The sequence below is a fragment of the Rhinolophus sinicus genome, linkage group LG16, assembly GCF_036562045.2.
Source record: "Rhinolophus sinicus isolate RSC01 linkage group LG16, ASM3656204v1, whole genome shotgun sequence".
Lineage (NCBI taxonomy): Eukaryota > Metazoa > Chordata > Mammalia > Chiroptera > Rhinolophidae > Rhinolophus > Rhinolophus sinicus.
This window is the reverse complement of record NC_133765.1, coordinates 24,237,272-24,263,114: the sequence shown is the minus strand read 5'-3', so window position 1 is coordinate 24,263,114 and position 25,843 is coordinate 24,237,272. Positions and strand designations below refer to the sequence as shown.

Here is a 25,843-nt window from a genome sequence, read left to right as displayed (position 1 = left end):
CAGCCAGGGAGGCAGGAGGAGAACCGGAGAGTCTCATAAGGCATCAAAACAAGAGGCTGTGAGGCAAGGGAGCAGGAACCCAGACCTGCTCTTCCCTGATGCTGTGTGTTCTTACGGAGGTGCCTTCCCTCGCTGGGCCTCCCTTTCCCCGTTGCGGCGAGAGTGTGAGACACGTAAAATCCAACTTCTTCTGGAGTCCCGTATTTACTGGATTGTGAATTTTCCCCGTGTGTAAGAGTGGGGAAAAAAGACAGGATTCGGACTAGTGTATGTAGTAAGAGTATGTCCTATTCATGTACCATTTCTCGATATATCTGTGTATAAGTGCGTGTGCGTTGGCGAGATGTCTAAAGTGAGGTTGCCAAAGGTTACCAGTGGCAGTAATGAGACTGGCTAACGTTTCTGGAGGGATCCCCACTTGGGTGGCGTGAAGGAGACTGTGAGGCCCGCCAGGTGCCCAGGACTCGTGCACGTCCGCCCCCTGGTGGCAGCACTCGTCATACACTTTCTGTGTGCCGTCCCTTATTTGGTTCTCCCGTGAAGCTAGAAGCTGAGTAGTATTATTATTGGTCTTTTTGCACATGGTCAAGGCTCGGAGAGGTTAAGGCACAGTTATTAAGTATCTGAGGCTGGGCTGCACCCAGACTTTCTGATCCCACATATTACCGCTCATCACGGAGGCAGACCGCTGTGTGTGTGTGTGTGTGGGGGGGGGGGGGGGTTGGAGGCAGGGGGAGGTTCTGGCCCTTCACTTTTCTTCTTTGCCCTTTTAGGTATAGAATGGACTCGCGTGGTGTGACACATTCTTTCTGTAAATGATGAAGCCCTAGTAAAGTCCTTTCCTTGTGTTCTGTGTTTCAGGGGCTGTCCTGGGACCCGGGCAGGGAGGGTGCCCTCCAGGACAACGAGGAGCCACTCCGGCAGGTGTCACCTGTGGCCTTGGGCCCCCGGAGAAGCCACAGCTTCTGCAAGGACAAGAGGAGCGGAGCCTTTGTGGTGAGTGATACCGGCATGGCCGGAGTGGAGCTCGCCGGCGGCGCTGGTGGCTGACCACCACTGGGAATGTGGCTCTATGGAGAGTCAAGTCTGGCCCGGGGGCCAGAGGTGGAGGACAGGCAGGCGCCTGCGTGGCAATCTGCTGTTGCCTGATTGGCTCTGCTGCGGTTCTTGATGTGGTGGAGAGGGTTTGTTGGCTCCGCCGAGGAAGCCTTCCTTCCTCTCAGGTTTCCGGCCCACAACAGAGAGGTAACCCCAGCTGCCTGGCATGGAGCAGTTAAGAGAATGTGTGCTGGGGTCTGAAGGCCCTGGGTTCGAATCCCAGCACTGTCCCTTCTCAGCTTCTTTGAGCAATTGACTTCGTTTCTCTGCACTTTAGTCTTTTTACCTGGAAAACAGGATCATGATTCCTAACTCTTTCATGCCATTGGGAGGATAGTGTAAGATTGTTTGTAGGGCCCAGCACATAATAATTCGGACAAGGACGGATCCTGTGGTCAGCATGGGAGGCAGCCATATCGCCTGGGTTCAAATCTAGCTCTGCACGAAGACAGGCCTCTGGCTTCAGTTTCCTCATCTGTAAAATGGACATAATAAGAGTATCTGCTTCACAGGGCTGATGTGGGGCACAGATAGGACAATGCAGAAAGTTTTTAACACGGTCCCAAAGACACAAAAAACACTTTAATAAGTGTTATCCTTACCATTATTATTCTTGTTTTTGAGTCTCCATTGGGCTGTCACTTAGCTCTGTCTCCTTGGATTAGCACTTCTCTCTCAGCCTGTTTCCTCACTTGTGACAGGAGGTGGGTAAATGATGCAGCACAACTTGGGGAAGCCCCCCCCCTCTCTAGAGCCTCAGTGTCCCCAAGTGGGCTCCAGGGCTTCGCCACTTCTGATTTTCTGTGCTTTCTTTTTCTTCTTTTGGGCTTTAGTTCCATGACACTTGGAGATCTGCTGAGTTCTTGCTAAGAAGTCACTTCCAGGTCCCAGGGCCCACGTGGGGACATCTAAGATAGGTGTTTCTTGAATGAGGTGATACTAATTCAGCTCACCAGTCCTTTTTGATTGCACAGCTCCGTGCATTTCAGTGATATTTCTGCCTGGTCTCATGTCTCCGACACATGGGATCCTCCAGCATTTAAATCCTAGGTCTCTTCCTTCTAGCTTTATGGCAAGAACTTCACTTCCCTGAACCTCGGTTTTCTCCTTTGTAAAATGGGGTGAAGAAGATGCCCCATCTTCTGCAGCCCCGGAAAGCTTTCCCAGGTGTTCAGATCGCAACCACAAATTCACACACATTTGAAATCTGCCTGGTTTTTTTCGTCAAATGTTCCCTTCCACTAATTTCTTTCTTACCTTTTGTCCATTCACACTCAGGTAGCACCGCCTCAGCTTATCTGATTGTACTTGAATTTGTGTGTGTGTAAAGACAAAGGTTACGGAGAGAAAAGCATTTAAAACCAGTCTTTTTATAGTCTGCTCGCTGGCATCCTCCCTGGTCTCCTGGCTCCTCCTCTTCCACTCTGTCGTTGAGGAGCCTTTGTCCTTGGAGTGGCTTGCCTTGGCGCTCTCCTTCTGGCCCCTGAGGCCCCTGCCCCATTGCTGCCTGCTTGATTTCCTCTCCTCCAAAGGTGAATGAGTAAGGCCAAAACTGGATAAGGTGGGGTGGAAGACCTCATTTCTCATGCTTGCAATTCTGGGAGTGGCCACCAGAGGGTGGTGGTGTTCCGCTCACTTGATGGCACCACAGCCTAACTGGGGAGAACCTTAGCATTGGGTTCTGGAGGCTGAAAGAAAGAAGTGGGTTCACGTTCCTTGGGCAAGTGACTTGATGGACCTCCTTGAACCTCCGTTTTTCATCTCTAAAATGAGGATTGTTCTATCTGGTCTCGAGTATTTTTGTGAGCAGTAAATGTGATCACTCAGCACTCAGAAGAGTAAATCCTCAGTGAATGCTTTGGCTGCAGTGGTTGGTTTTCCTTCTTTCTACGCCTCCCCTTTCTCTTTCCTTATCCTCTCCTCCCTTCCTTTGCCTTTCCCCTCCTCGCTCCCCCTTTTCCTCTCTTCTCTCCCTTTTATCTCACCTTGTCCAACTCTCTCATTATAAATGGGGAAGCAGGCCTACAGAGAGGCCTGACTTGTAGCCAGAGTGACCCGCCAGATGGGGCCTGCCGTCCTGAGCCCTTGTCCCTGCTGGCTGCCCCGACTCCTCTGGAAGTTGGTCAGACCTGTGTTTTGTATTTCGTGAGGCGTTTGAGGGGGTTCACTGATAAATATTGTCGGCTGTTATTCCCATGCTGTTTTGATGAATGACTGTGCTTTTGGTTTCTAGTTAAGTTCAAATTCTACCCCTTTTTGAGCCTGTGTCTCAGGCCTTGTCAACCCCCAGTCCATCTCCATGTTAGGTAGTATGAATTTTGCAGAGGAGGAAACTGAGGCTCAGAGAGGTTAAGCTGTTTGCCCAAGGCCACACAGTTAGCAAGTGGGGAGCTGGAATGGAAACTGAGCCTGTTTCATTTCCAGCCTTAGACCTGGGCCCTTTCTGCCATGGGACTGTGTTTTTGGCCTTTCACCAACCCCTGCCAGCCCCTCTCTTCCCTTGAGCCTGCAGTGCTTGGTGTGCATTAGCCCATGAGGAAACAAGACACCCTGGGCCATGTGGCTGAGAATGTGATATTTTTCCAGCCCAGGGTTGGCTTCCAGCTTTTCTGCGGCAGCCATCCTCTGAAGGGCTCCTGGGACTTGCCAGGGCTGATTTGCATAGCCCCGCCCACTCCTGGCTGAACCACAAGCTGGTCAGACCCTGAGCGTGAGGTCCTATGGTTTGGCCCCATCACTGCATAGAGGTGAACAAGTGAGTTTACCACTCAGGGCCTCTCTTTTTATCCTCTGTAAAATGTAGCATCTTAATAATAGTAATACTTACTGCAGTGCTTACTGTGCGGTGTAGGTACTGATATTATCCCCGTTTTACAGGTGGGGAAAACTGAGGCTAAGAGCCATAGTACCTCTCCCAAGATCTGAGTCTGGAGTCCATACTCCTAACCATCTGCTGAACTTCCCACTACTCTGCTTTGTAGGTGGGAAGATTGAGCTGAAGTGAGACAATGCTTATAAAGTACTTAGCGCCTGCTTACGAATAACTCCCTGATAAATATTACCTGCTATTATTATACTGATAAGTATTATTTGCTGTCAGTGTGTTAGTCTACATTCTCTTGAAGAGCTACTGATGGGACAGGAAGTCATCCCCAGGCTTAGGAGTTTTGCGCAGTTGAGGAAACTGAGGCCTGGTGCGGGGAGGTGTGTTGTCCAGGATCCCACAGTAGCTGGGACTGGGAATTCTGCCTTTCTGACTCCCTGACCGGTGCTCGCTGTTCCCCCGCTGCCTGTTCCTTTCAGGGATACCCTTAGGTCCTTGGGTTTGTGTAGCAAATCTGAGCCCCATGCTGGGCCAACCTTCTGTCCCCATCCACACCCTCTTTTCCCCATAAAGTGAGCCTTTGGTCTGCACTCATGCAGAGATCATAAAACACGGTGACTCAGTTGTGGACCGTGAACCTGGGTCACAGTTTGCCCCAGAGGCCCCGCCCATGACTGTGAAGGCACAGCTTTATCAGCTGTGGGGTTCCGTGCAATGGAGCAGGTAGGTGGGCCTCTGGTAACCTCGAGAATGTTCTCCCAAATCCCCAAACCCATCAGTCAGTATTTGCTGGTTCATGTAGTGATAAGTTCATTCCTTGTGGGCCTACTGTGCACCAGGTCCTGAGTGAGGGGACCCTGGAGATTCTCTCACCCAGGCCCCTGGGGTTCACAGTCCAGGGCGTGCCTGAAGGTGGCCTGGGAGGGCCTTGTTAGGTGATGGAGGAGAAGAGGGGGGCGTTCACGGAGGAGGAATAGCGCATGCGAAGGTGTGGAGTGGGGAGACGCAAGAGGCATGTTTGGGGGAACAGTGAATAGCCCACTTAGGCTGAGATGGAGTGTTTGCGGGTTTCAGTCTTCCTTTTGACAGATATTAATATTTATCTGCATATCCTAGGTGCTGTGTCAGGCATTGGGCTACGGTTATGAATACGACATAGATAAATCAGAAGGTAGATGGGTAATTGCAGTGGGTGATAATGGCTGCTGTTCTCTGCATACTTACTGTGTGCCAGATACCATGTCATGGACTTTATCTGCATCCCTTCATTTAATTTGTTCAAGGTTCAAAGCCTCCTCGGGGCTGGGAGGGGCATGTCTCCATGTGGGCGATGGCTCACAGAGGAGGGACACTTGTGGTAAGTCGTGAAGGGTGAACAGCTGTTTGACAGGTGGGTGTGGTCTGGGAAGAAGTGGTTTGTTCCAGAGGAGGCAACCGCCTGGGCAAAGGTTTAGGGGCGTGAAGCTGTACTCTATACATTGAATATATTCCAGAGTCCAGGAGACGGCCTGCAGTCTCTTTTAAACTTGGCTTTGATGCATTCTTCCTAGACACCCCGGGTGTGTGCTTTAATGCTGAGTTCAGACCTTTTTCCCCCTACGTTTCTTGCTGATGAAATTGGGGTCCTTGTTTCTGAGGGGTGTTGCCACCTCCCGGCAGCTCTGTGGTCGTGCTCCCGTCTTTGTACAGGGATCTGCCACGGCCGCCATTGGAAGTTTGAAAGCATTTGGACCTGGTGCCTCTCTTATGATTGGAGAATGGGGGAAAATATTCGGATTCTAATGACAAGACTTGTAAATTCTTGTGAGTGCAATCGACCTGAGATAAGAGGGAACTCTTGAGGTCACCCCCAATGGACGATAGATCATTGGTTCTGGTTAGAGATTCTCTTTGAATACTGGTTGGTTGACTAGGCGTTGAAATGGGAAGGAAAAAATCAAAACGAAAGACCACATGGGAACTGCTAGAAAGAACTCATCAAAGATTGTACTTGAAAGATAAGTTGTAAATTAAGATATTATGGTTTTCTTCTTTGTCTAGATGTGGACCCTCCTTCCCACCTGCTAGTGGGAATGTTTGGCATTACAATGTTGGGCCTGTGTTCCTGTCACGTTGAATCCAACATGTACCAGGAATGTGGCTCTCTGGCCTAATTGAAAGAGCTAATATGCCTCATACAGCAAGATATCCAAAGAGGGGAGGCTGCTGGCTTAGCTCAGTATCTCTGAGAGTCTCTTGGGCTTTCCCTCACGCTTCTTGCCTCATGGGCCCAAAGTGGCTGCCACTTGCAGGCACTAGGTTTCCTTTCAGGCAGGAAGAGGTGGGGAGCCAGAAGGGCTGTGTTAGTTGTATCTGCCCTTTTAATCAAGAAAGCAAAAGCTTTTCCCAGAGCAGCCTCCAGGAGACCTTCACGTATATATCATGGGAAGGGCCTGGATCACATGGCAACTCCTAGCAGCAAGAGAGTCTGGGAAAGTCAATGTTCAAGTCTTCTAGCCTCTATCATGGAAAGTGGCTGAGTTGGAAGTGGCCCTTAGTCATTCCACAGACAGCAGTGTGTATTATAGTCTGAAAGGAGATGGGGATTGTCGGGTCCTTCACAAGAAAGCCTTGGGCCTCTAAACCAGGATACAGGACAAGAGAGAAAATCTGCCTGGTGTCTGTATGTGTGACATGAGGTGTGTGCTGGACACTGGGCTTCTGGGATAGGAAGACTCAATCCTCGCCGTCCACGGTCCCTAGCCTTCTGGGGAGCAGGGCTCAAGAGACAGGCCCGGTGGAAGCTGGCTCAGAGGCCAGAGTGACCCTCACTTTGTCTGGACAAGTCAGGATGACGTGCTGGCCTTAGGAGCATGAGTGTGGAGCTGAGTGGTGAGAAACGGGACAGTGCCCTGAGAAGGCCCTGGAATCCTCTGACACATGGCTAATTCCATTTGTTAATTGCTTCTTGTCTTTCACTGCTGGGTTGAGAGCTAAAGCCCACCAAGTAACATATATTTCAGCTGATTGAAGTTCCTTTTCTGGATGAAAAACTAGCCAGACCAGAAAGCTTTTATTTCCTTGATCTTAAAATGCAAAGGATCCATTGTAACTGACATTTTGTATTGGGAGGATTTTGTATTCACCCATTTACCCAGCTATCGCTCCACCCACCCACCCACCCACCTACCCATCCATCCTCTACCCAGTTATTAATACATATAAAGCTCTCAGGATATAAAGATGAATAAAATTACTTCCTGTCCTCAGATTACTCACATTCATAGACTATAAACAAAGTAATTGTATAGTCCACGATGATTAATATTGTTCATTCATTCATTTATTCACCCATTCATTCAGATATTTACTGAGCACCTATTATGTGTCATGTGCTATTCTTGGCCTTTCAAGTGCAGTAATATGTATGGTTCCTGCCTTCCCGGAGCTTATACTCTAGTGTGGGGAGACAGACATTAAACAAGGAGCCAGACTCAAAAGCAAGAGATTTTTCAGATGGTCCCAAGTGCTACATATGAAGAATACAAAATAGGGTGTTGGGAATCGAGTAACTAAGGAAGAGGGTGGTTGGGGGCTTTTTCATATTAGGGGGTGAGGGAGGGCTTCTCTGAGGAGGTGACCTTGGAGCTGAGACCTCATGTAGAAGAATCAGAGGGAGAGCATCAGGCAGAGGGAACAGCAAGTGCTAAGGTCCTGGGGTTTATTGTGGTTAGTAGTACTGCTACTAATGGTAAGAATAATGATGGTGGTGCCCCTGGGGCTGGAATGGAGAGAATGAGGAGTGAGGGAGTTGGCAGGGGTCACATTACACCAGGCCTTGCTGGCCTCTGTAAAGAGGCTGGTTTTGGGTAAGTGCAGCCTGCTTTGGTGAGTGCAGAGGAGGGAGGTAGCAGAGCATCCGGAGGAATCCAGAGCGATGTCAGAAGGAAGCAGGCTCTATAGGAGAAGGACTTTGCCAAGAGGAAGGGAATCTGGTGAGTGGAATGGCGTGTGCGTACATGAAGAGGCATAGGAGAACATGGGTTTTTCCAGGAGCTGCGAGGAGGTTACCTGGGAACTGGTGGGGATGAGGCAGGAGAAGGTTGACAAGGCCCAGGATGAGACAGACCCTCAGGGTCAGAAAACGGGATCTGCCAGGAACCAGGGAAAATTAAGGCCAGGGCAGCACCAGCGGTAAGGCTTGGAGCGCCCTCTAGTGGACATTGTGGAAAAGGGTTGGAGAGGGTAAACTGGAAGCTGGAGCCCATCCAGTTGGCAGTAATCTCATTAAAAGATCATTAAAAAAAGATTATTGTCGTTAAATATACATAACATAAAATTTACCGTTTTAACCATACTATTCAGTATGTTTAAAAAACATAGTCATTAAGTACATTCACAGTGTTGTGCAGCCGTAAGCATTCTCCAGTTCCAGAATTTTTTCATCCTCCCAGACAGAAACTCTGTACCACGAAACACTAACTCCGCCCCATTGCCTCCCAAAGCCCGTGGAAACCGCTATTCTACTTCCTGCCTCTATGAATGTGCCTGTTCTAGATACTTCATGTAAATGGACTCGTACCATATTTGTCCTTTGGTGTCCAGCTTGCTTCACGTAACGTGTCTTTCATGCTCATCCATGTTGTAGCGTGTGTCAGTACCTCTTTCCTTTTTAAGGCTGAATAATATTCCGTTGTATGCATGTCCCACATTTTGTGTATCCATCCGTCTGTGGATGGACTCTTGGGTTGTTTCCACCTTTTGATTATTGTGAATAACGCTACTAGGAACGTTGGCGTGCAAGTATCTGAGTCTTGGCTGTCAGCTATTTTGACTCTATATCAGGGAGTGGAATTGCTTAAAAAAATACGGTAATTCTGTGTGTGACTTTTTGAGGAACCACCAAACTGGTTTCCAACGTGGCGTCACCATGTTACATTCTCGCCAGCAGTGCAGAAAGGTTCTCGTTTCTCCACACCCTGGTCAATACTTGTTATTTTCTGGGTGTTTGTTTGTTTGTTTGTTTATATATATATATATATAATAACCATCCTAATGACTATGTAATGGTATCTCATTGTGGTTTTGACTTGCATTTCCCTAATGAGTAACGATGTTGAGCATCTTTTCGTAAGTTTATTGGCCAGTTGTGTATCTTCTTTGCCCATTTTTGAATTAGGTCGTTTCTTTTCCTGTTGGCGAGTTGTCGGAGTGTTATATGTATATTCTGAATACTCATTCCTTATCAGAGATACGATTGGCAAATATTTTCTCCCATTTTGTGAGTTTTCACTCCCTTGATAGTGGTCTTTGATGTACAACGATTTTTAATTTTGTTGAAGACCAATTTATCTATCTCTTTTGTTGCCTGGAATTCATTTTTAAAATGTAAGTGTAATATACATTCAGAAAAGAGCACACTTCTTAAGCCGGTGGCCTGGATTTGAATCCCCGTTCTGCTACTTCCCGGCTGTGTGACGGAGTGGCTTCACATCTCTGTACCCGTTTCCCTATCTCTGTAACGGGAATAATAATAGAGCCTGCTTGTTAGAGATGCAGTGCGGTTCGATGAATGAATGTATGTAAGGCACTGTGAACAGTAGGTGTCACCAGTAGGTGTCACTTTATAAGTGACAAATACTTTATTAAGTGTTAGCTGTTATTGCTATGACCATATGTTATACATCGAGTGTCTGCATGGCAGACACTGCGTTAAGCGCTGTACGCACATTCCATCATCCCATTTTTATCCTCACAACCCCCAAGAGGTGGGTGTTCATTGTCCCCATGTTGTAGATGAGGAAACTGAGGCCTGGACCTTTATGAGGCTTGTCCAGTATCATTTCCTGGCACTTGTCCCCTACCATGTTTCCCCAAAAATAAGACCTACCCCAAAAAGAAGCCCCAGATAAGATCGTCAGCCAGACAGACACATTTAGTACGTTATGATGATGTTCCAGAAGAAGATGACATATTTGAATAAATGCAGGTTGTTGTACATGAAAAAATAAGGCATTCTCTGAACATAAGCCCTAATGCATCTTTTGGAGCAAAAATTAATATAAGACCGGTCTTATTTTCAGGGAAACACGGTAAGTGACCTCATTATATCCTGAGGTGCTAGGAAGATGCCCATTTTAGAGATTTTGAACCTGAGGCTCAGAGAGGAAAAATGACTGGCCCAAAGATACACAGTGAAGAAACAACACCTGGGTTGAATCCTGGCCTGTGGACTCATACCTTACAGCTGATGAGGGGTAGGGGGTGTCTGTTGGGGCCAGGACCCCCATGTGGAAGAACGCTGTGCACTGGATTCTGTTTCAGTGGTGCCCCTGGAGCTCCCGGGGACTGAGGGCCTGAGGCCAGGGAGGACCTCCCGTGGGGGGCTGACTGGCCCATGAATGACAGGGACCCCTGCTCCCCTTGCAGAGCCCCCCTACAGGGGCGGGGTGAGCAGCCTGATGTTAGCACTGGGGGGTCCTTTCGCAGCTGGGAGGAGATCCTGGAGCACCATAACCTTCTCCGTGTATAACCCATTCAGTCTCACAAGACACTGCCGCCATTACACAGGTGAGGAGTAGAGGCCCAAAGGGGTGAAGACGACCCGTTCCTTTTGTTTCTCCTCCCTGAGAAAGTATGTTGGAACGCCGCTGTATGCGAATGATGCTGATACTGGGGTCATCTTCACTTGACTCATTATTATTATTATTATTATTATTATTATTATTTTGTAGAAAGCAAAATCGTTAACAAACATATACGCGTTCAGCTGCTAATAGTGAAAACGGGATGGCTGTTCATCCCACCCCCAAACCCCTGGCCACCACTGATCTTTGTGCTGTCTCCATAGTTTTGCCTTTTCCAGAATGTCATACAGTTGGAATCACGCAGTGTGTAGCCTTTTCAGATGGGCTTCTTTCACTTGTGATAAGCATTTAAGGTCCCTCCGTGTCTTTCCATAGCTTGAGAGCTCATTTCTTTTTAGTGCTGGATGATATTCCATTGTCTGGATGTACCACAGTTTATCCATTCACCTACTGAAAGCCCGCTTGGTTTCTTCCAGGTGTTGGTTATAAATAACGCGCCATAAACATCTGTGTGCAGGTTCTTGTGTGAATCTAAGTTCTCAGCTCCTTTGGGTAAAACACCAAGGAGCATGACGGCCGGACCGTATGGTTAGAGTATGTGTAGTTTTGTACCCTATCAGTTTTTTAAGTATACAATTCAGCGGCGTTTAGTGTACTCACAGAGTTGTGTACCCATCAGACAGTCCGATTTAGAAGCTTTTCATGAACTCCCAAATAAACCAAGTGCCCCTTAGCAGCCAGCCCCCAGTCCCCTCCTCAATAACGCGACCATTTATGGACCCCCAACATGTGCCAGGCACGCGCTGGGTTCATGCTCATGGTGACCCTACAAGGCAGAGACTATTGTTCCCAGAGAGTGTTCTTGTCATTTTCCAGCTGACAAAGCTGAGGCCCAGGGAGTGAAGTCCCTTGCCCACATCGCTCAGCTGGGAGGTGGTGGACCTGGGATTTGAACCCAGTGGAACTTGTGCCCGGAGGATCTAACACATGAACTGACGTCTCCCAAATGCCAGTCATTCTCGTATCACCTTGAGAACCTTTCATACACATAAACCTCGTGGACTTACATTTCAGTTAACATCTTTCTTGCACTTGACTCACTTTTTAAAATATAACAGTTTTATTGAGGTGTAATTCACAGATCGTAGAATTCACTCATTTAAAGAGTGCAATTCAGTGGCTTGTAGTGTGTTCATAGAGTTGCGTCACCATCACCACAATCCCCTTTAGAATATTTTCCTCCCCAAAGGAAAGCTGTTCCCGTTGGCTGCCACCCCCAATCCTACCTCCTTCCAGTCCTAGGCAAGCTCCATTCGACTTCGTGTCTCTATGAATTTGTCTAGTCGAGGTGCCTCATATGAATGGAATCGTAATATTTGGCCTTTTGTGTCTGGCTCCTTTCATTTAGTGTAGTGTTTTCAAGGTTCCTCCATGCTGCAGAGTGTCAGTATTGCCTTCCTTTTAGTGGACGAATAAGATTCTCTTCCATGAACATTCCATGTTTTGGTTATGTATTTGTTGGTTGGTAGGTTGACAGACGTTTGTCTTTCCTTCCCACTTTTTGGTTCTCGTGAACACGGCCATCATTTTTATGTCCCTCTGTACTGGTTTAATGTCTTCACAAGTCTAACCTCTGTGTGCACCCCTTAGGAATTTTTTATTTTCTGATTCTTGTCTCCCTGCCCCAAACAAGAATGGCAGGATTGCAGGGTTCTGGACTCCCTTGTTTACCGTGGTGTTGTCAGTACAGAGCTGATGCTCCTTCAATGTTTGTTGAATGAGTGAGTGAGGGAGTGAGTGAGTGAGTGGGTGAGTCAACAGCCAGGAGGACACACAGACCTGTGCACAACTAAGTAACCTGATGAAGGAGCGAGTGAGTGCTCTCCCTTGCCTTGGCTGTGGGGAAGCCAGAAAGGCTCCAGGGACAAGCAGAGTTGGGTCTTGACGGGTGAGTAGGAGTTGGCCAGGTAGAGAGAGTCAGGAAGGGCCACCCTGGCGGAGGGCTCAGCCTGAGCAAGGCCAGGAGGCATGATAGCTTGTGTTGCCCCAGTGATTCGTTGTCCTTGACACATAGTTCCTGGGGGGCGACCCCTGTGTTCTCCGGGTGGCCCCTTGTCACTGAGCAGAGAGGAAGGTTTAGAGGAAAATGGAGAATTTAGCCGGCGGGGGTGGGGGGCTGGAAGGGGGACAGAGTTCCAAGGACCAAGTTCCACCCTGTTCGCCTCCGAAATCCCCAACTTGGTGATTCCTAAATGGCTGGTCTCAGGTACATGCCCCTGGGTCATCTCACGGCTTCTGAGTCCAGAGTTGCAGGTACTTTCCCTTGAGATTCGGCGTCAGGAGCGACAGGCAGAAGCCAGGCCAGGCAGGGACGAGGATTTTGTGACAAACGGGGAGGAAGGTGGGCGGCGCTGCTCTTGCATTCCAGCCTGTCCCTGCCCAGGGTAACTGGACCGTCCCGTGTGGCAAGCAAAACCGACCATCTTGATCTCTATGTAAAATCTCACCATTTTTATATGTTGGAGCAAAAACATTTTTTTTTTCCAATTTAGCCACACCCAGCTGCCTTCAACCAACACATGGGGTACTGGCAGTCTTGCTTCCCACTTGTTTTTTCTTCCCACTCTGAATCCTTGCCACCCCTTATGGGGAAACTGAGGCTTAAGGAAGTGAAACAACTTGGCCTAGGCTCGTACGGGGGGGCGGGGGCCACAGGCAGGATTCTTACGGAAGCCTCCACCTTCTGGGGGCATCAGAAATGACCTGAGTGTCCTCCAGGGAGCCGTCCAGCTGCCGTTAGCTGCAGCGTCTCCCTCCCCCACCCCCCCATCCTTCCACATGTCGGAAGGCACCAGTCTCCTTGTGCAGTGTTCAAACGTGACCACCAGGGGACACGATGGAGGTGATCTATTGTCAACGCCACATTTTATTATTAGTTTTTAACCCCTTCTGCCTGAGGGCCTTCATTCTAAACCTGAAAAAGCCATATTTTCCACGACCCTTTTGATTTTCTCAATGCATGCCATTGATTTTTGGCCCACGTGTCACCCAACTCGTGTGTCTGTGACACATCTTGTGCCTTGTCCATTTTACAAGCCTGACATCAGAGCCTCCAGGCTGAGGTGGGGACGTTCTTCTGCAGCCTGCACAGCCCGGGCCACCTCCCCACATTTGTCTTCACGGATGTCACCCCTTCCTCTTCCAGCATCCTCTTCCCTCCTCCTCTTCTGCTTCCTCTTTCCCCCTCCTTCTTTTCCTCTTTCTTCTTCCTTCTCCAAAAGCTTGCACATTTATCATTTACATACCATAACATTCAGTCATTTTAAGTGTACAGTTTCATGATTTTTCCCATAAACACGAAGTTGCACAACCGTCACCCCTGTCCAATTCCAGACCGTTTGGTCACCCCAGAAAGAAGCCTGGTACCCATTAGCATTCATTGCCCACCCCCCTGCCCCCAGCCCCTGGCAACCTCTGATCTCCTCTCGGTATGGTTTTGCCTTTTCTGGACATTTCCTATCCCTGGACTCACACAGCACGAGGTCCTCATGTCTGGCTTCGTTCCCTGAGCACAATATTTTTGGTGCAGCCACAGCGAAGCATGCGTCAGTGCTTTCGTCTTCTCTATGGAACTGGCTCCTCCTCGTCCTTGGGTCACTTCCCTGCCCCCGTCTGCCCTGTCTGCCCCTCCACACATTTGAGAGAACCGACTGGGGCCTGAGGGGCAGCTCCTGGGTCAGGCCGGGCAGGGGGGGATGAAAAATGGTCCTCTTTTTTTTCTTTTCTGTTTTTCCCCCCCATCTGTGTGTTTTAAGTGATTTCAAACATTCTGCAGTTGATAACACCCTGTGGGTTGGCTCTGCCCTTGTGGGATGAGCTCAAAGGTGCCTTGTTTGGGGTAGATAATGCCCTGTCCTGGTGTCCTGGTAGGCTGACCCCAGCGTGGGCCTCTTGCCTTGTTTCCCTGCCAGCCAGGGTGGCTGCACCGATATGATCCTGAACAGTCATGGCCAAGATGTTTTGAGTGCTTGCCAGAGAGGTTAAAGCACCAACCCCATATCACACAGCTAGCTACGTGCTGGGATGAGGATTTGAACCCAGGCAGTCTGCCTTTAGCGTCCACACCCTTCGCTAGGGCCCTGGGCTGCCTCTACGAGACATGCCAAACTCTCCCTGGGTCTCAGTTTCCCCCTTGGACAGCCTTCTGCTCTGAATTCTCTGTGCCCTGAATCTGCAAGGGGTTGTCAACTGCTAGAGGACAGGGGCATGTGAATGGCTTCTGTGGGCCCCTTTTGGTGGTTGATGCTCGCCTCGCTGTGCCATGCACACAGTAGGTCTGCCCTCAGTGTGTTATGGATGCACAGATCCAAATGTGGTTTCCTCGTCAGCGGGGAGAACTGAGAACTTTATGCTCTTCAGGAAACGGTTACAGGGCACCTACTAACTGCTGGGCTGCATGCCAGGCCCTGGGACCTTTGAGGTGACCCAGGCAGGCCCTGCCCATGGGGAGCTCACAGCCTTGTGGGAAAGGCAAGCCCTCATCTCACAAGCACCCTAATATACCCGAACAGGGGCTCAGCGACTCATGCTTGTTCAGAGGGCTTCTTGGGGATGTGCTGTTTGCGTTGAGCCTGAAAGATGGTTGAATTTCCTCGGATGGAAAGGGCATTCCTGGCAGAGGGCTTTGCCCGAGCAAAGGTTGGCAGTCTGAGGGTCCACACGTGGCTGAGGAATGGGCATGGCTGGGCAGTTCGTGGAGGCCGCATGGCAAAGGGCATCGAGGGCCGAGCCAAGAAGCAAGGTGCACCCTGATGGAGGATAGGCGCGTGGTGTCAAGCAGGCCCCTGCAGTGTTCTCGGGCGGGGGCCATGTCGGCGCCTTCTCTCCCCAGCGGCTGGCGCGGGGCCTGGACACAGTCGGTACACAGGGAGTGTGCGGCACACGAGCGGGCTGCCTGGGCGCCTAGGGGGTCACATGCAGAGGCCTGTGCGGTCCGCCAGGGCTGTGGGGAGCGGGAGGAATGCGGCAGCTCCGCTCCCCACACAGGAATGCAGCCTGTGGGCCAGGCCAGGCCATCCCGCATTTCTAGGGAAGCCAGACATCTGCACCACTACCCGTAGTTCTGATGCTGAAATGTGGGCCACTGAATAGAAAAACAAAAGACGCCTACCTTCTCTGCTCACCTCAACACAAAACAACACAAAAACAAAAAACAACACCCAAACAAAATCCTGCCTGGGGGGGTGGCTAGTGTTCAGTCTGTTTTCCTTCCTGAAGGCTGATGTCAGCACAACGTCCCATCTTTTTTATAGACAGGAGTGTCTGCTCAAGGCTAAGCGCTCTGAGTTGATTCACACAAATATTTGGACATCCAGTCTTTTTGTGGAATGAATGAATGAATGAATGAATGAATGACATTAATAAGAATTGCTGGAGGACCTGCTGTGGCCAGGTGTTATGTCCGGATGAGGATTGGGGGAGCCAGACTGACCAGAGGTGGGCCCTTGGGGAAGGGGATTGAAGGAGGAATTACAAAGAGGCAGAATGTTCCCCCAGAAGAGGTGTTATGGGACCCTGGGCTTGGAGGCTGCTGGAGGAGGCGGGAGGGTTAGACCGTAAGCTGGAGACCTCCCCGTGAATAGGGACAGACCAGGTGAAGAGGAAAGGGGAGCGTATTGTTGTTCAGGGCTGTCACAACGAATTGCTACACACTTAAAACAACCGATGTTTATTCTCTCCCAGTTCTGGGGGCCAAGTCCGAAACGAAGGTGTCAGCAGGCCCGTGCTCCCCTCCTAAGATTCCAGGGGAGGCTCCTCCCTGCCTCTTCCAGCTTCTGGTGGCTCCAGGTGTTCCTTGGCTGGTGGCTGCATCCCTCCAGGGCCTGCCACAGCCCTCACATGGCATTCTGTGTGCCCGAGTCTGCCCTCTGTCCCGTGTAAGGACACATTGCGTTTAGGGTCTCCCTGGGTAATCCAGGATGATCGCATTTCAAGATCCTTAACTTAGTTACACCTGCTAAGACCTTTTCCCAAATAAGGTCACATTTACAGGTTCTGGGTAGACATACATTTCGGGGGGTGGGGGGGCACCATTCAAGGAACAGCATGAGCAAAGGTCCTGGGGGCACATGGCTGGTGGGGAAAGGAGGTGGTGTGGTGTCTGGTGGTGAAAGGTGGGCAGGGGCCTGGGGTGGGAAGGAGCAGTTTGGATTTTCTCCCAGGAGTGAAGGGGAGCCAGGTAAGGCTTTCAACGTGTGTGTGTGTGTGTGTGGGGGGGTACCTTTGTCACATTTGTGCATGCAGGTGGTTCTCAGGGCCAGGTGGAGAACGGTCCCCCAGGGCACAGTAGGGCGGCTGAGCTGTCCAGAGTGAGAGAACCCAGACTAGGTAGGGGTGACTTCTGGCCTGGAGTGAGGGGTGTGGCAAGGGGTGGCACTGCTTCTGGAGGCATGTCCCTGTGACTTGCACCATCTCCAGGCTGGAGAGTAGGAGTTTGGGGGCATCTCCATCATTGTCGCCTGCCCACTCCCACCCACCTCATCTGGGTTTGGCCGTCTCCATCTTGCCAGGTTGTCTCTGTCTCCTCCCCCACCCCTCTTCCCTGCTCTCCAGCTCTCTCCCCAGCTGTGTTCTGTTCTCTGTGTCCCTGACTGCTTCTCGGCCCATCTGTTTCCTTGCTTCCTCAGACTTTCTTTGAGTTCGTCCCGTTTCCTGTCTGTGTCTCTCTCTATCTTGGCTCTTTGTCACCAGGTGGGTTTCACTCTCAGTGACTCTGCTCCCCTCCTCTGCTGTCCTCCTGTCTCTCTCATCCCCTCCGCCCCTTCCAGCCCTTTTCTCTCTCAGTGCTTCTCCTTGGCAGACCACTGGGAGACTGAATATTGGTCCTCAGCAGCCTCCTTGCTCACAGTGGCGGTGGGCAGTTACTTAATACATCAGTCTGCAAGGACCACCTTTGCCGCTGTTCCGTCAGCTCCTCAGTTAGCAGGGCCCACCTCCCAGACTTTTCTGTTGTTGAGTCAATATCCTCCCCCATCCCACCCCCCACACACCAGCTGTACAGTCAGCCAGCAGGGATCAGCCCTTCAACTGTACATCAGCCAGCACGTGGGGCCCAACCCTTTGGTTGTGCTTTTAGGACCCAGCCTCTGCCTGTTCCATCAGCCGGGACGCCCCTCTGACCGCAGTGTCAACCAGTCCGCAAATAGGGCCTGGACTCCCAGTTGGACCATCAGCTAGTCAGCGAGCAGGGTACCTTCAGCTGGACCTCCAGCTGTGTCCTCAGTGGACTGTCAGTCAAGCAGTGAGTGGCTGGGCCCCATCGTCTGCCGGATGTGGGTGCTGAGAATAGAGGAAGCCACAGGCCTGCGTTTAAGAGCTTTGAAGTTCACCCATGTTTTCCTTAACTGCTGAGCTCAGCTCTCACCGCTGGTGTTCCAGGGAGTTTCCTGTCAGCTGCTCTGCAGGCCCTGGGTTGTGGGGCCCAGATGGGCCCAGGGGCTCGGGGGTGGGAGCTGGCACCTCTGCTAAGTGTCTGCACCCCTCCTTCTCTTCCTCCTTGGAAGGGAGGTTCCTGTTGCTGCCTCAGTGTGATACCTCTGGTTCCAACCAGGGCTCGGGGAGGCGGCCTTGACCGGGGGGCGGGGGGGGGCGGGGGGCTTGGAGCTGCCCCACTACTCAGCCCTCTGCCTCTCTGAGCTGCAGCTTCCTCCTCTGGCCAGTGGAGATGTTAACATTTCCCAAGGGAAGCACTGTGGGGACTAAACTTTGTGCATTATACCACTTTATCTGATCCCTAAAACCTTGAACCATGGGGGTACTCCATCCCATTGTACAGAAGGGGTAAGTGAGGCTCAGAGGGTGAAGTCACTTGCCAAGATCACACTTTTTTAAAGGAAACATCCAAGAAAGGCTGCCTTGGGTCAGCCTTAGGTGTGCTATAATTTGAATTCTTAATCTCTGAAAATGGATGCGCCCCCACCCCCGCGTCATGCAGCTGGTCTCCCTTCCTCAGCACCCCCCTCCCCAATAGGAGTGGACAGAACCCAGGACTCATGGTGGGGAGGCCTGCATTCCAGCCTTGGCTCAGTTTCCAGCTTGCCCTGTGGCCTCACCAAGTCCTTAGTTCTCTCTGGGGCCTCGGTTTTCTCCTTCTGTAAAATGGGGACAACCAAGCCCTCCTGCCAAGGCTGCTCGGAAGCTTAGCTGAGTCAGAAGGAACTTGGCTGAAGCTGGGAGGGATTGTGTGAACCAAAAAGATCCCAAGTTGATTTATTTTGTTTCCGTGTAAGAAGTGGGGGGGGGGGGCTCCTTCTCTGTGTGTGGTTTGGGGGAGGAGCCACCATACTTGTACTCACACATTCACTCACTCATACCACGCTTGCATGCGCGTGCGTGCACACACACACACACACACACACTAGCACACACATTCACACACAAAAGTATAAAACACACATTGACAATCACACTGTCACACATATAGAAGTGCATGCACACACATCCCCTCCCTCTTCCTGCCACACAGCTGACCCCCCCCCACCACACACACACCCAGAGCACCCACCTCCCCACGGAGAGGCCTGAAGGTCCAGACCACTCTGCTGGTTTTGGGAGGAGCCACTCCTGGACCCGCCCTGCCGGACAGCCCAGCCACCAGAGGTGCTCCAGGCAGGGCTCACGGGACCTGAGCAGTGGCTTCACTGCCCCAGAGGCAGCCGTGGCCATTAGCGGGGCATCCGGCTGGTCCTCTGGCTGCCAGCCGGCCTCTGAATGATTCATGCCGCCTTGAACTTGACTCCAGTGTGACAAAACCCAGCGGGAAGAGCCGCCCCCTCCAGAGGAAAACTGGAAGCTCGTGCAATGCTCGCGGCATAAGTCAGGCACCAGAGATGGAGTATTATTACTGCCCCGGCTTGCTGAAGTTCTTACGGTACCTCTGGGTGAGTGTGGCCGGCCAGACTGGTGTCTTCTTTTTCTTCTCCTCCTGCCAAGTTTGCTTTTCGGCTCTGCCAGACTAGCAGCGTCTCTGTTTTCTTTCAGCAATGGTGGTCGTTTTGAGGAGGAGGGGGGGGTGTTGGGGAAAGGGATGGGGGCTTGTAGAAGAGCATAGAGTCCAGACTATGTGGGGATTGGTGGTTCAAGAGTGGTCACAAGTGGCCTCAGAAAAACGAGAAAAACAAGGACAGTATTAGTGAGTTTTCCAGAAAGCGACATTTCTTTGATTTAAAGGGCTATTCTTCATTCTGAAATTATATCCTTCTTGCCTTTGTGTGCATGTGAAAATGCCGTCTTTTATGAGATGAAAAGAATAGATTTCGTTTTTCTTTTGGTGAACTTACTAAGCAGAAGTAAAAAATTGAAACATTTGCTTTGTGTTCTGTCTTACTATATAACAGAAAAAAAAAAAAAAAGCCCCTGAAACTTTTTCTGGCAAAATACCAAAGTCAGGGGACCCATGCGGAAGTGCTTTTTGGGGAATAAAGTGATTTTCACATCTTGTTTAGACTCTGAGACTGACCTGCTGTGTATCTTTGGGCAAGTTGCTTCCCCTCTCTGAGCCTCTATTTCCTCATTGGCAGTAGGTTATGGTGGGTTATGTGACATTCATCATGACTCTGTGAATGGAGGGAATCGTCACGGGTGGGTCTCGGAGTTTTCCAGAACGTTTGCCACTGGGTTGAGAAGCCGAAAAGGAAAAGACTTGGGAAATATTATTTTTCCCCTGCTGAGTGTCTGCAAATGCTTCAGATGCCTTCTCACCCAGGGAATTTTCCGGAGCTCCTAAAAATACGAGTTTAGAAAACATTGTCCTTTAGCTACCTCTCCCCTAGAGTCGGCCCTCCCTCCCAAACCCTCTGGAGCAGTTGGAAAACAGAAGCCCCTTGGCGTCCATATCCTTTGATTATTGACATTTAACTATTGTCATATTATGCCTGTAAGGTGACATTTGTTGACTTACCTTAGTTTTGTTTTTTATTACAAAAAAGAATGTTGTAGAAAACTTAGAAAACCCTGAAGAGCATGAGGAAAAAAGTAAGTCGCCCATATTCGTCGGTGGTTTTGAATTCTGCCGTTCACAGGGTCCAGATGACCTTGATGTGCTCGGCTGTGTGTCAGGCTCTGGGCTCGGTGTTAGGGAGGCTGTGATAGTGTGATTTATAATACCGTGTTTCCCCGAAAATAAGACCTAGCCGGCCATCAGCTCTAATGCGTCTTTCGGAGCAAAACTTAATATAAGACCCGGTCTTATTTTACTAGAAGACCGGGTATAATATAATATAATTATAATATAATATAATGTAACATAATATAATACTGGGTATAATATAATATAATATAATATAATATAATATAATATAATATAATATAATATAATATACTGGGTCTTATATTTTTGCTCCAAAAGACACATTAGAGCGGATGGTCTGGCTGGGTCTTATTTTCGGGAAACAGTAAGAAGTGTGTATTTTGTCTTTGTCCCCTCTCTCAGGCACAGAGGTCTTTGTGCCTGAAAACCCTGGGAGCCACTAAAAGCCTTGGAATTTCCTAAGTAATAAGAGCAGTAAAGATGTCTTGATATTCATAACAAACCCCTTTCAACTCTTCCTGAGTTACAGCACCTGAGGATGGGAGCTGTTGCCAGGGAAACCAACCATAGGATTAGAGGGTAGGACCTTTCAGTTCCAGCCCGTTGACCTCCAGGTGTGAGAGAAGTGTTGGAAGTTGAATCAATCGCCAGTGACTGGCCAGTCAATCAATGCCCAGTGATTCTCTCACTCATGCCAATGTAATGAGCCTCCTTAAAAACCCAAAAGGATGGGGTTCAAGGAGCTTCCAGGTTGATGAACACCTGGAGATTCAGGGAGAGGTATGCACTCAGAAAGCATGGAAGCCCCACCCCTTCCCACAGACCTTGCCCTCTGCCTCTCTTCCATCTGGCTGTTCCTGAGTCACATCCTTTCGTTATAAATCAGTGATCTAGTCAGTAAAATGTTTCTCTGAGCCACTCTAGCAAATTAATCGAACCCAAGGTGAGGGACCTGGGAACCTTTGATTTCTTGCCAGTTGGTCAGAAGCACAGGTGCCAACCTGAACTTGCCACTAGCGTCTGAAGTGTGTGTGTGTTGGGAGGCAGTGTCGTAGGACTGAGCCCTTCACCTGTGGGATCCGACACTGGCTCCAGGTAGGTAGTGGTAGAATTGAATTAAACTGCAGGACACCCTGCTGGACACATCATGCAGAGATGACTGAGAGGCAGCCTGCCGCCCCCAGGAGCTTAGAGTTCGCTGTGGCCTCTGGGCACGTCACCAGATGGCTGCCGTCGTATAGTCACTCGACACACACTTACCAGCAGCAGTTCGGAGCTGGGGTCAGATACTCAGGACACAGGAGTGAGCAAGACAGACCTGGTCCCTGCCATTGTGGAATTTACTGTCTGATGTTGATATGGACCCTTCACATGGACCCTTCGCAAGGAACAAAGACCACATGTGTGTTAGGATGGGTCGTGCATGGAGCCGTGAGGACATGGTTGCATCCGGGGTTGGGGGTCCGGGAGAGCCTCCCAAGGAAGCTTTGGAGGACTGGCAGGTGGTGCTACAGTAGGACGGGGAAGGATGTGCCAGGCAGATGGAACAGCAGGTGCTAAGGGCTGGCTGGGCTGGCTGTGAGAAAGAGCAAGACCCATCGGCATGCTTGTGGTGGGTCCCAGGAACCCTCAGCCTGACTGGCCAGGTCTTTCTGAGGTGTCAAGCTGGGAGAGACTTCCACTCGGTCACCTGCCTCCCGTGGGTGGCCAGGTCCTGGAGTGTGGAGGCACATGCCACTGGTTTTGCAACTTACGTGCAATTTGCAATTTCCCTATCCCTCCATATCACTGAAGATAACCCAGCACACGTGCGTGCGACAAGATTAGCCCCATGTCTGGAATGTTAAGCTGGCAACTCTTGCTTGTTGAGCTCCCGAAGAAGCTTGGGAATGTGGAAAATCCACAGGCTTCAGATCGTAGTGAAGCCAGGTGGCCTCGGGCAGGCCACTTTACCTCCCTGGGCCTCAGCTTCTTTATCTGCAAAGTGGGGACATGCCGTCTTCCTCCTTTGTGGGTTGGGACCATTCCTGCGAAACCTGGAAGCTGCTCCCCAGCAAATTTAACTCGTCCTCCATCAGACTGAGCGTGACCAGCTGACCAGGAACTAGTGCACAGGTCCAGTGTGGGGTGGCCGGCTTTCCCCACCCCGGCCGTAGCTTTGCCTGGTGTGGAACGTGCATTCACCTGTCAGTCCTTCAGCCTTGGCCCCTCCTCACTGCTCTCAGGTTTCTGCTCAATGTCACTTCTTTACTGAGGTCTTCCCTGTCCCGTCTGCCTAAAACATTCACTGTCCCATTACCCCAGTTGCTTAAATAAAACCTTTTTTTTTGGGAATGTTTTAGATTTATCAAAAAGTTGCAAAGGCAGTAGAGGGAGTTCCTTTATACCCTTCACCCAGCCTCCCCTCGTGTTAGCATCTTATTGTAACCACGACATTACCTTGGGTGCAATACAGTTAACTAAACTCCAGGCTTTATTCCAGTGGTTCTCACCTAGGGGCGACCTGCAGAGGACATTTGGCAATGTCTGCTGACCTTCTTTGATTGTCACAACCGGGGCTGGGGTATGCTGCCAGCATGGAAACAGTGGGTAGAGGCCAGGGGTGCCCCTAAACATCCTACCGTGCACAGGACGGTCCCCCACACTCCAACCACCCCCCCCAAAAAAAATGATCTTGCCCAAAATGTCAGTAGTGCCGAGGTTGAGAAACACTGCTTGATCCAGATTTCACCAGATTTCACCAGATTTTCCTCTAAGGTCCTTTTCCTGGGCCAGGATCCAACCGGGTCCTCTGTAAATATTTTGCCTCTGTAAGTTTCATCCCTTAGCAGGGCCTCAGTAACTGCTTGCAAGGAAATCAGTGACACTGGGTATGCACCTCTCCTTGTGTGTGCCCACTGGTCACGCCAACACTTGCCCATGTTATTTAAAAACACTTTGTAAACATGATGTGTAATAGCAGCTTAATAGTCCCACCCGCCGTCAGCCTTCATTTCTTAGCCATGGTCCTGCGGTCGGACACTTGGGTTGCTCCCAGGCATTCACCATACGCACAACTTAAGGGTGATACTTCTCAATCTTAAATCTTTATTCGTCTTTCTCATTATTCCCCAAGCCTCCTTCCTAGAAGTGGGCCTAGTGTGGGCTACAGCAGGTTTCTGCAAAGTTGTCACTTGCTGGTGGGATGTTGGTGGCTTCCTGTTAGAGGCTCGCGTCCACCGTGAGGCTGCAGTTCTATTGGGGGGGGGGAGAACCGCCTGCCCCGTCGTCAGGGCCTGTCACTGGCCCAGCATCATCTGGGAAGTGGGGGAGGAAGATTAAATTTCTTTTTCAAATCATTAGTAATCGTAGCTGATGGCGACCGCTGCCGTGGCTGTTTTGAGTTACTTAATCTCCTGTGTTGCTAGATAACCTAGCCAGATGGTCCCAAGGCTGGTGGCCTCGTCGGGACATTGGCATCGAGCTGTTTGCTCGTGGTTGTCAATTACAACGATAGTAGTAATCATAATAAGAATAGCTGCCGTCACTACCACCATTCCTACTGAGCACACAGAAATTCCTGGGCCTGTGCTAAGTGCCTTTGGTGGGTGTCTCGTGATATCCTCACAAGAACCCTGAGGGTAGGTCTCATGACCAGCCCCATTTTGCAGTTAGGGAACTGAGGCCCAGAGAGGTGAAGCAGCTCCTTTAAGGTCCTCCAGCCAGGAGGTGTCGGAGACTGCGTTTGAGCACGGGTCTCTCTCTGTGTCATGTTAACCACTTCATTGAGTCGGATCTGCTGGTCCCTCATATGCGGAAACCAAGGCCTGTGGCGTGGAGGCGACTTGCCAGCCTACAGGAAAGCTTTTTCATCACGTCACGCTTTGCAAGGCGGAGGATTCTAGAAGGATGTTGCCCTGGGCCAAGCTGGGCTCTGGAGGGAGAGAGCCCTGGCTTAGAATCCCAGCTCCGTCAAAAGCAAATCACGTCATGGCTCTGAGCCTCAGTTTCCGTCTGTCAGTGGGGGTGGTCAGCCCCTCCTTGCAGGACTGTGCTTAGATAAGGAGTATTGGTGTCCTTGACACAGGGCTAGACTTACAGTGGTCACTCAGTATCTAGCTATTTTGGGGGGTGGGGTTGGGGAGGGCTCTGATCCAATGGCAGAGACCCTTCCCCACGGCCCCAGCCCCGCTCCAGCCTTTCCCAGGTCCGCTGAGCCCGGGAGGCTAATTTGTGGCTGGCCACCTCCCTCCACTCTGTCACCCACAGCTAAGGAGTTTGCCAGAGTGTCTGTCACTTCTGACAGCTTCAGGAAAATGCTATGTGCCGTGGAGACCGACAGCAAGGATGGTCCCCTGTGCTACTGGCTGCGGGTCCCTCGCCTGCTGCCTTTCAGATGCCTCCTTGCCAGGGTCTGTGGTTCAATGTCTCGGTCTCCATGGGATGATGGGAAAACCACTTTGTTTTCCAGTGTGGTTGGTAAGCTTCATCTCGCCATGCTCGACTCCATGACCAGATTTTTTTTTTTGGTGGAAAAATGTCCAACTATCTAAATATGGTTAGATTGGCTGTTCTGTCCCTCAGGCTGTCTTGCTACTTGTTTACTTAGCTATCGCCCTTGCTCAGCCTGTCACCAGCTCCAGGAATAATAATATTCGTCATGCGTGTCTCTTTCCTTCCAAGCACTGCCAAATGTGGTGTCATGGTTAATCCTCACCACAACCCCGAGAGGTGGGTGTTATTATTATGATTTTACAGGTGAGAAAACCGAAATTCCAAGAGGTTGCGTGCCCACCTGATATTGAACCGCTGATAAGGGGCAGAGCTGGGATTCGAACTTGGGAATTCTGGTGCCGAAGCTAATGTGCTTGGTTCTGCTTGGGTATGGCATACAACTTCCCCCCAGGCGGGAAGGTTGTCTGTCCTGTTCACTGCCCTGTCCTCAGCCCCTGACGGTGCCTGGCACATAGTAGGTGCTCAGCAGATGCAGACTGATGGACTACTGGACGGGCCCAGTGTATCAAAAGCGTTGTGGGGATTAAATAGCTGTGAGCTTTAGTGTGCTGCGATTGCTACTGTTGTTATTTTTATTTCGAGCTCCTGATTCTCAGATCTTGGCGCCTTTAGTTAGTGCAGAGGGCCTGGTTTGGCTCTGCAGTGTTTGTGGCTACAGTAGAAGAACTGGCTATTTTTGTGCTGTTTAGTTGGGCCTGAGGTTTGGGCCATAGGACAGCTTGCATCCTGAGACGTTTGCATCTGACTCGAGCCATGGGTCGTTTAAAACCCAGT

General features: G+C 50.4%; 1 protein-coding gene across 6 annotated transcripts in view; it reads left to right on the top strand.

The window, feature by feature from the left end:
* Positions 1-25,843, top strand: part of KIAA1671 (KIAA1671 ortholog) — a 185,616-nt gene that overhangs the window by 69,373 nt on the left and 90,400 nt on the right. For 4 of the 6 annotated variants that reach the window (XM_074321515.1, XM_074321516.1, XM_019755578.2 and 1 more), the window contains one exon: positions 862-996. In XM_074321515.1, coding sequence (XP_074177616.1) covers positions 862-996 — 135 coding nt within the window. Of the gene's footprint in view, positions 1-861; positions 2,547-18,988; positions 19,428-25,843 lie in introns of those variants that run through there. The other 2 variants (XM_074321517.1, XM_074321521.1) reach the window with 2 other exon arrangements.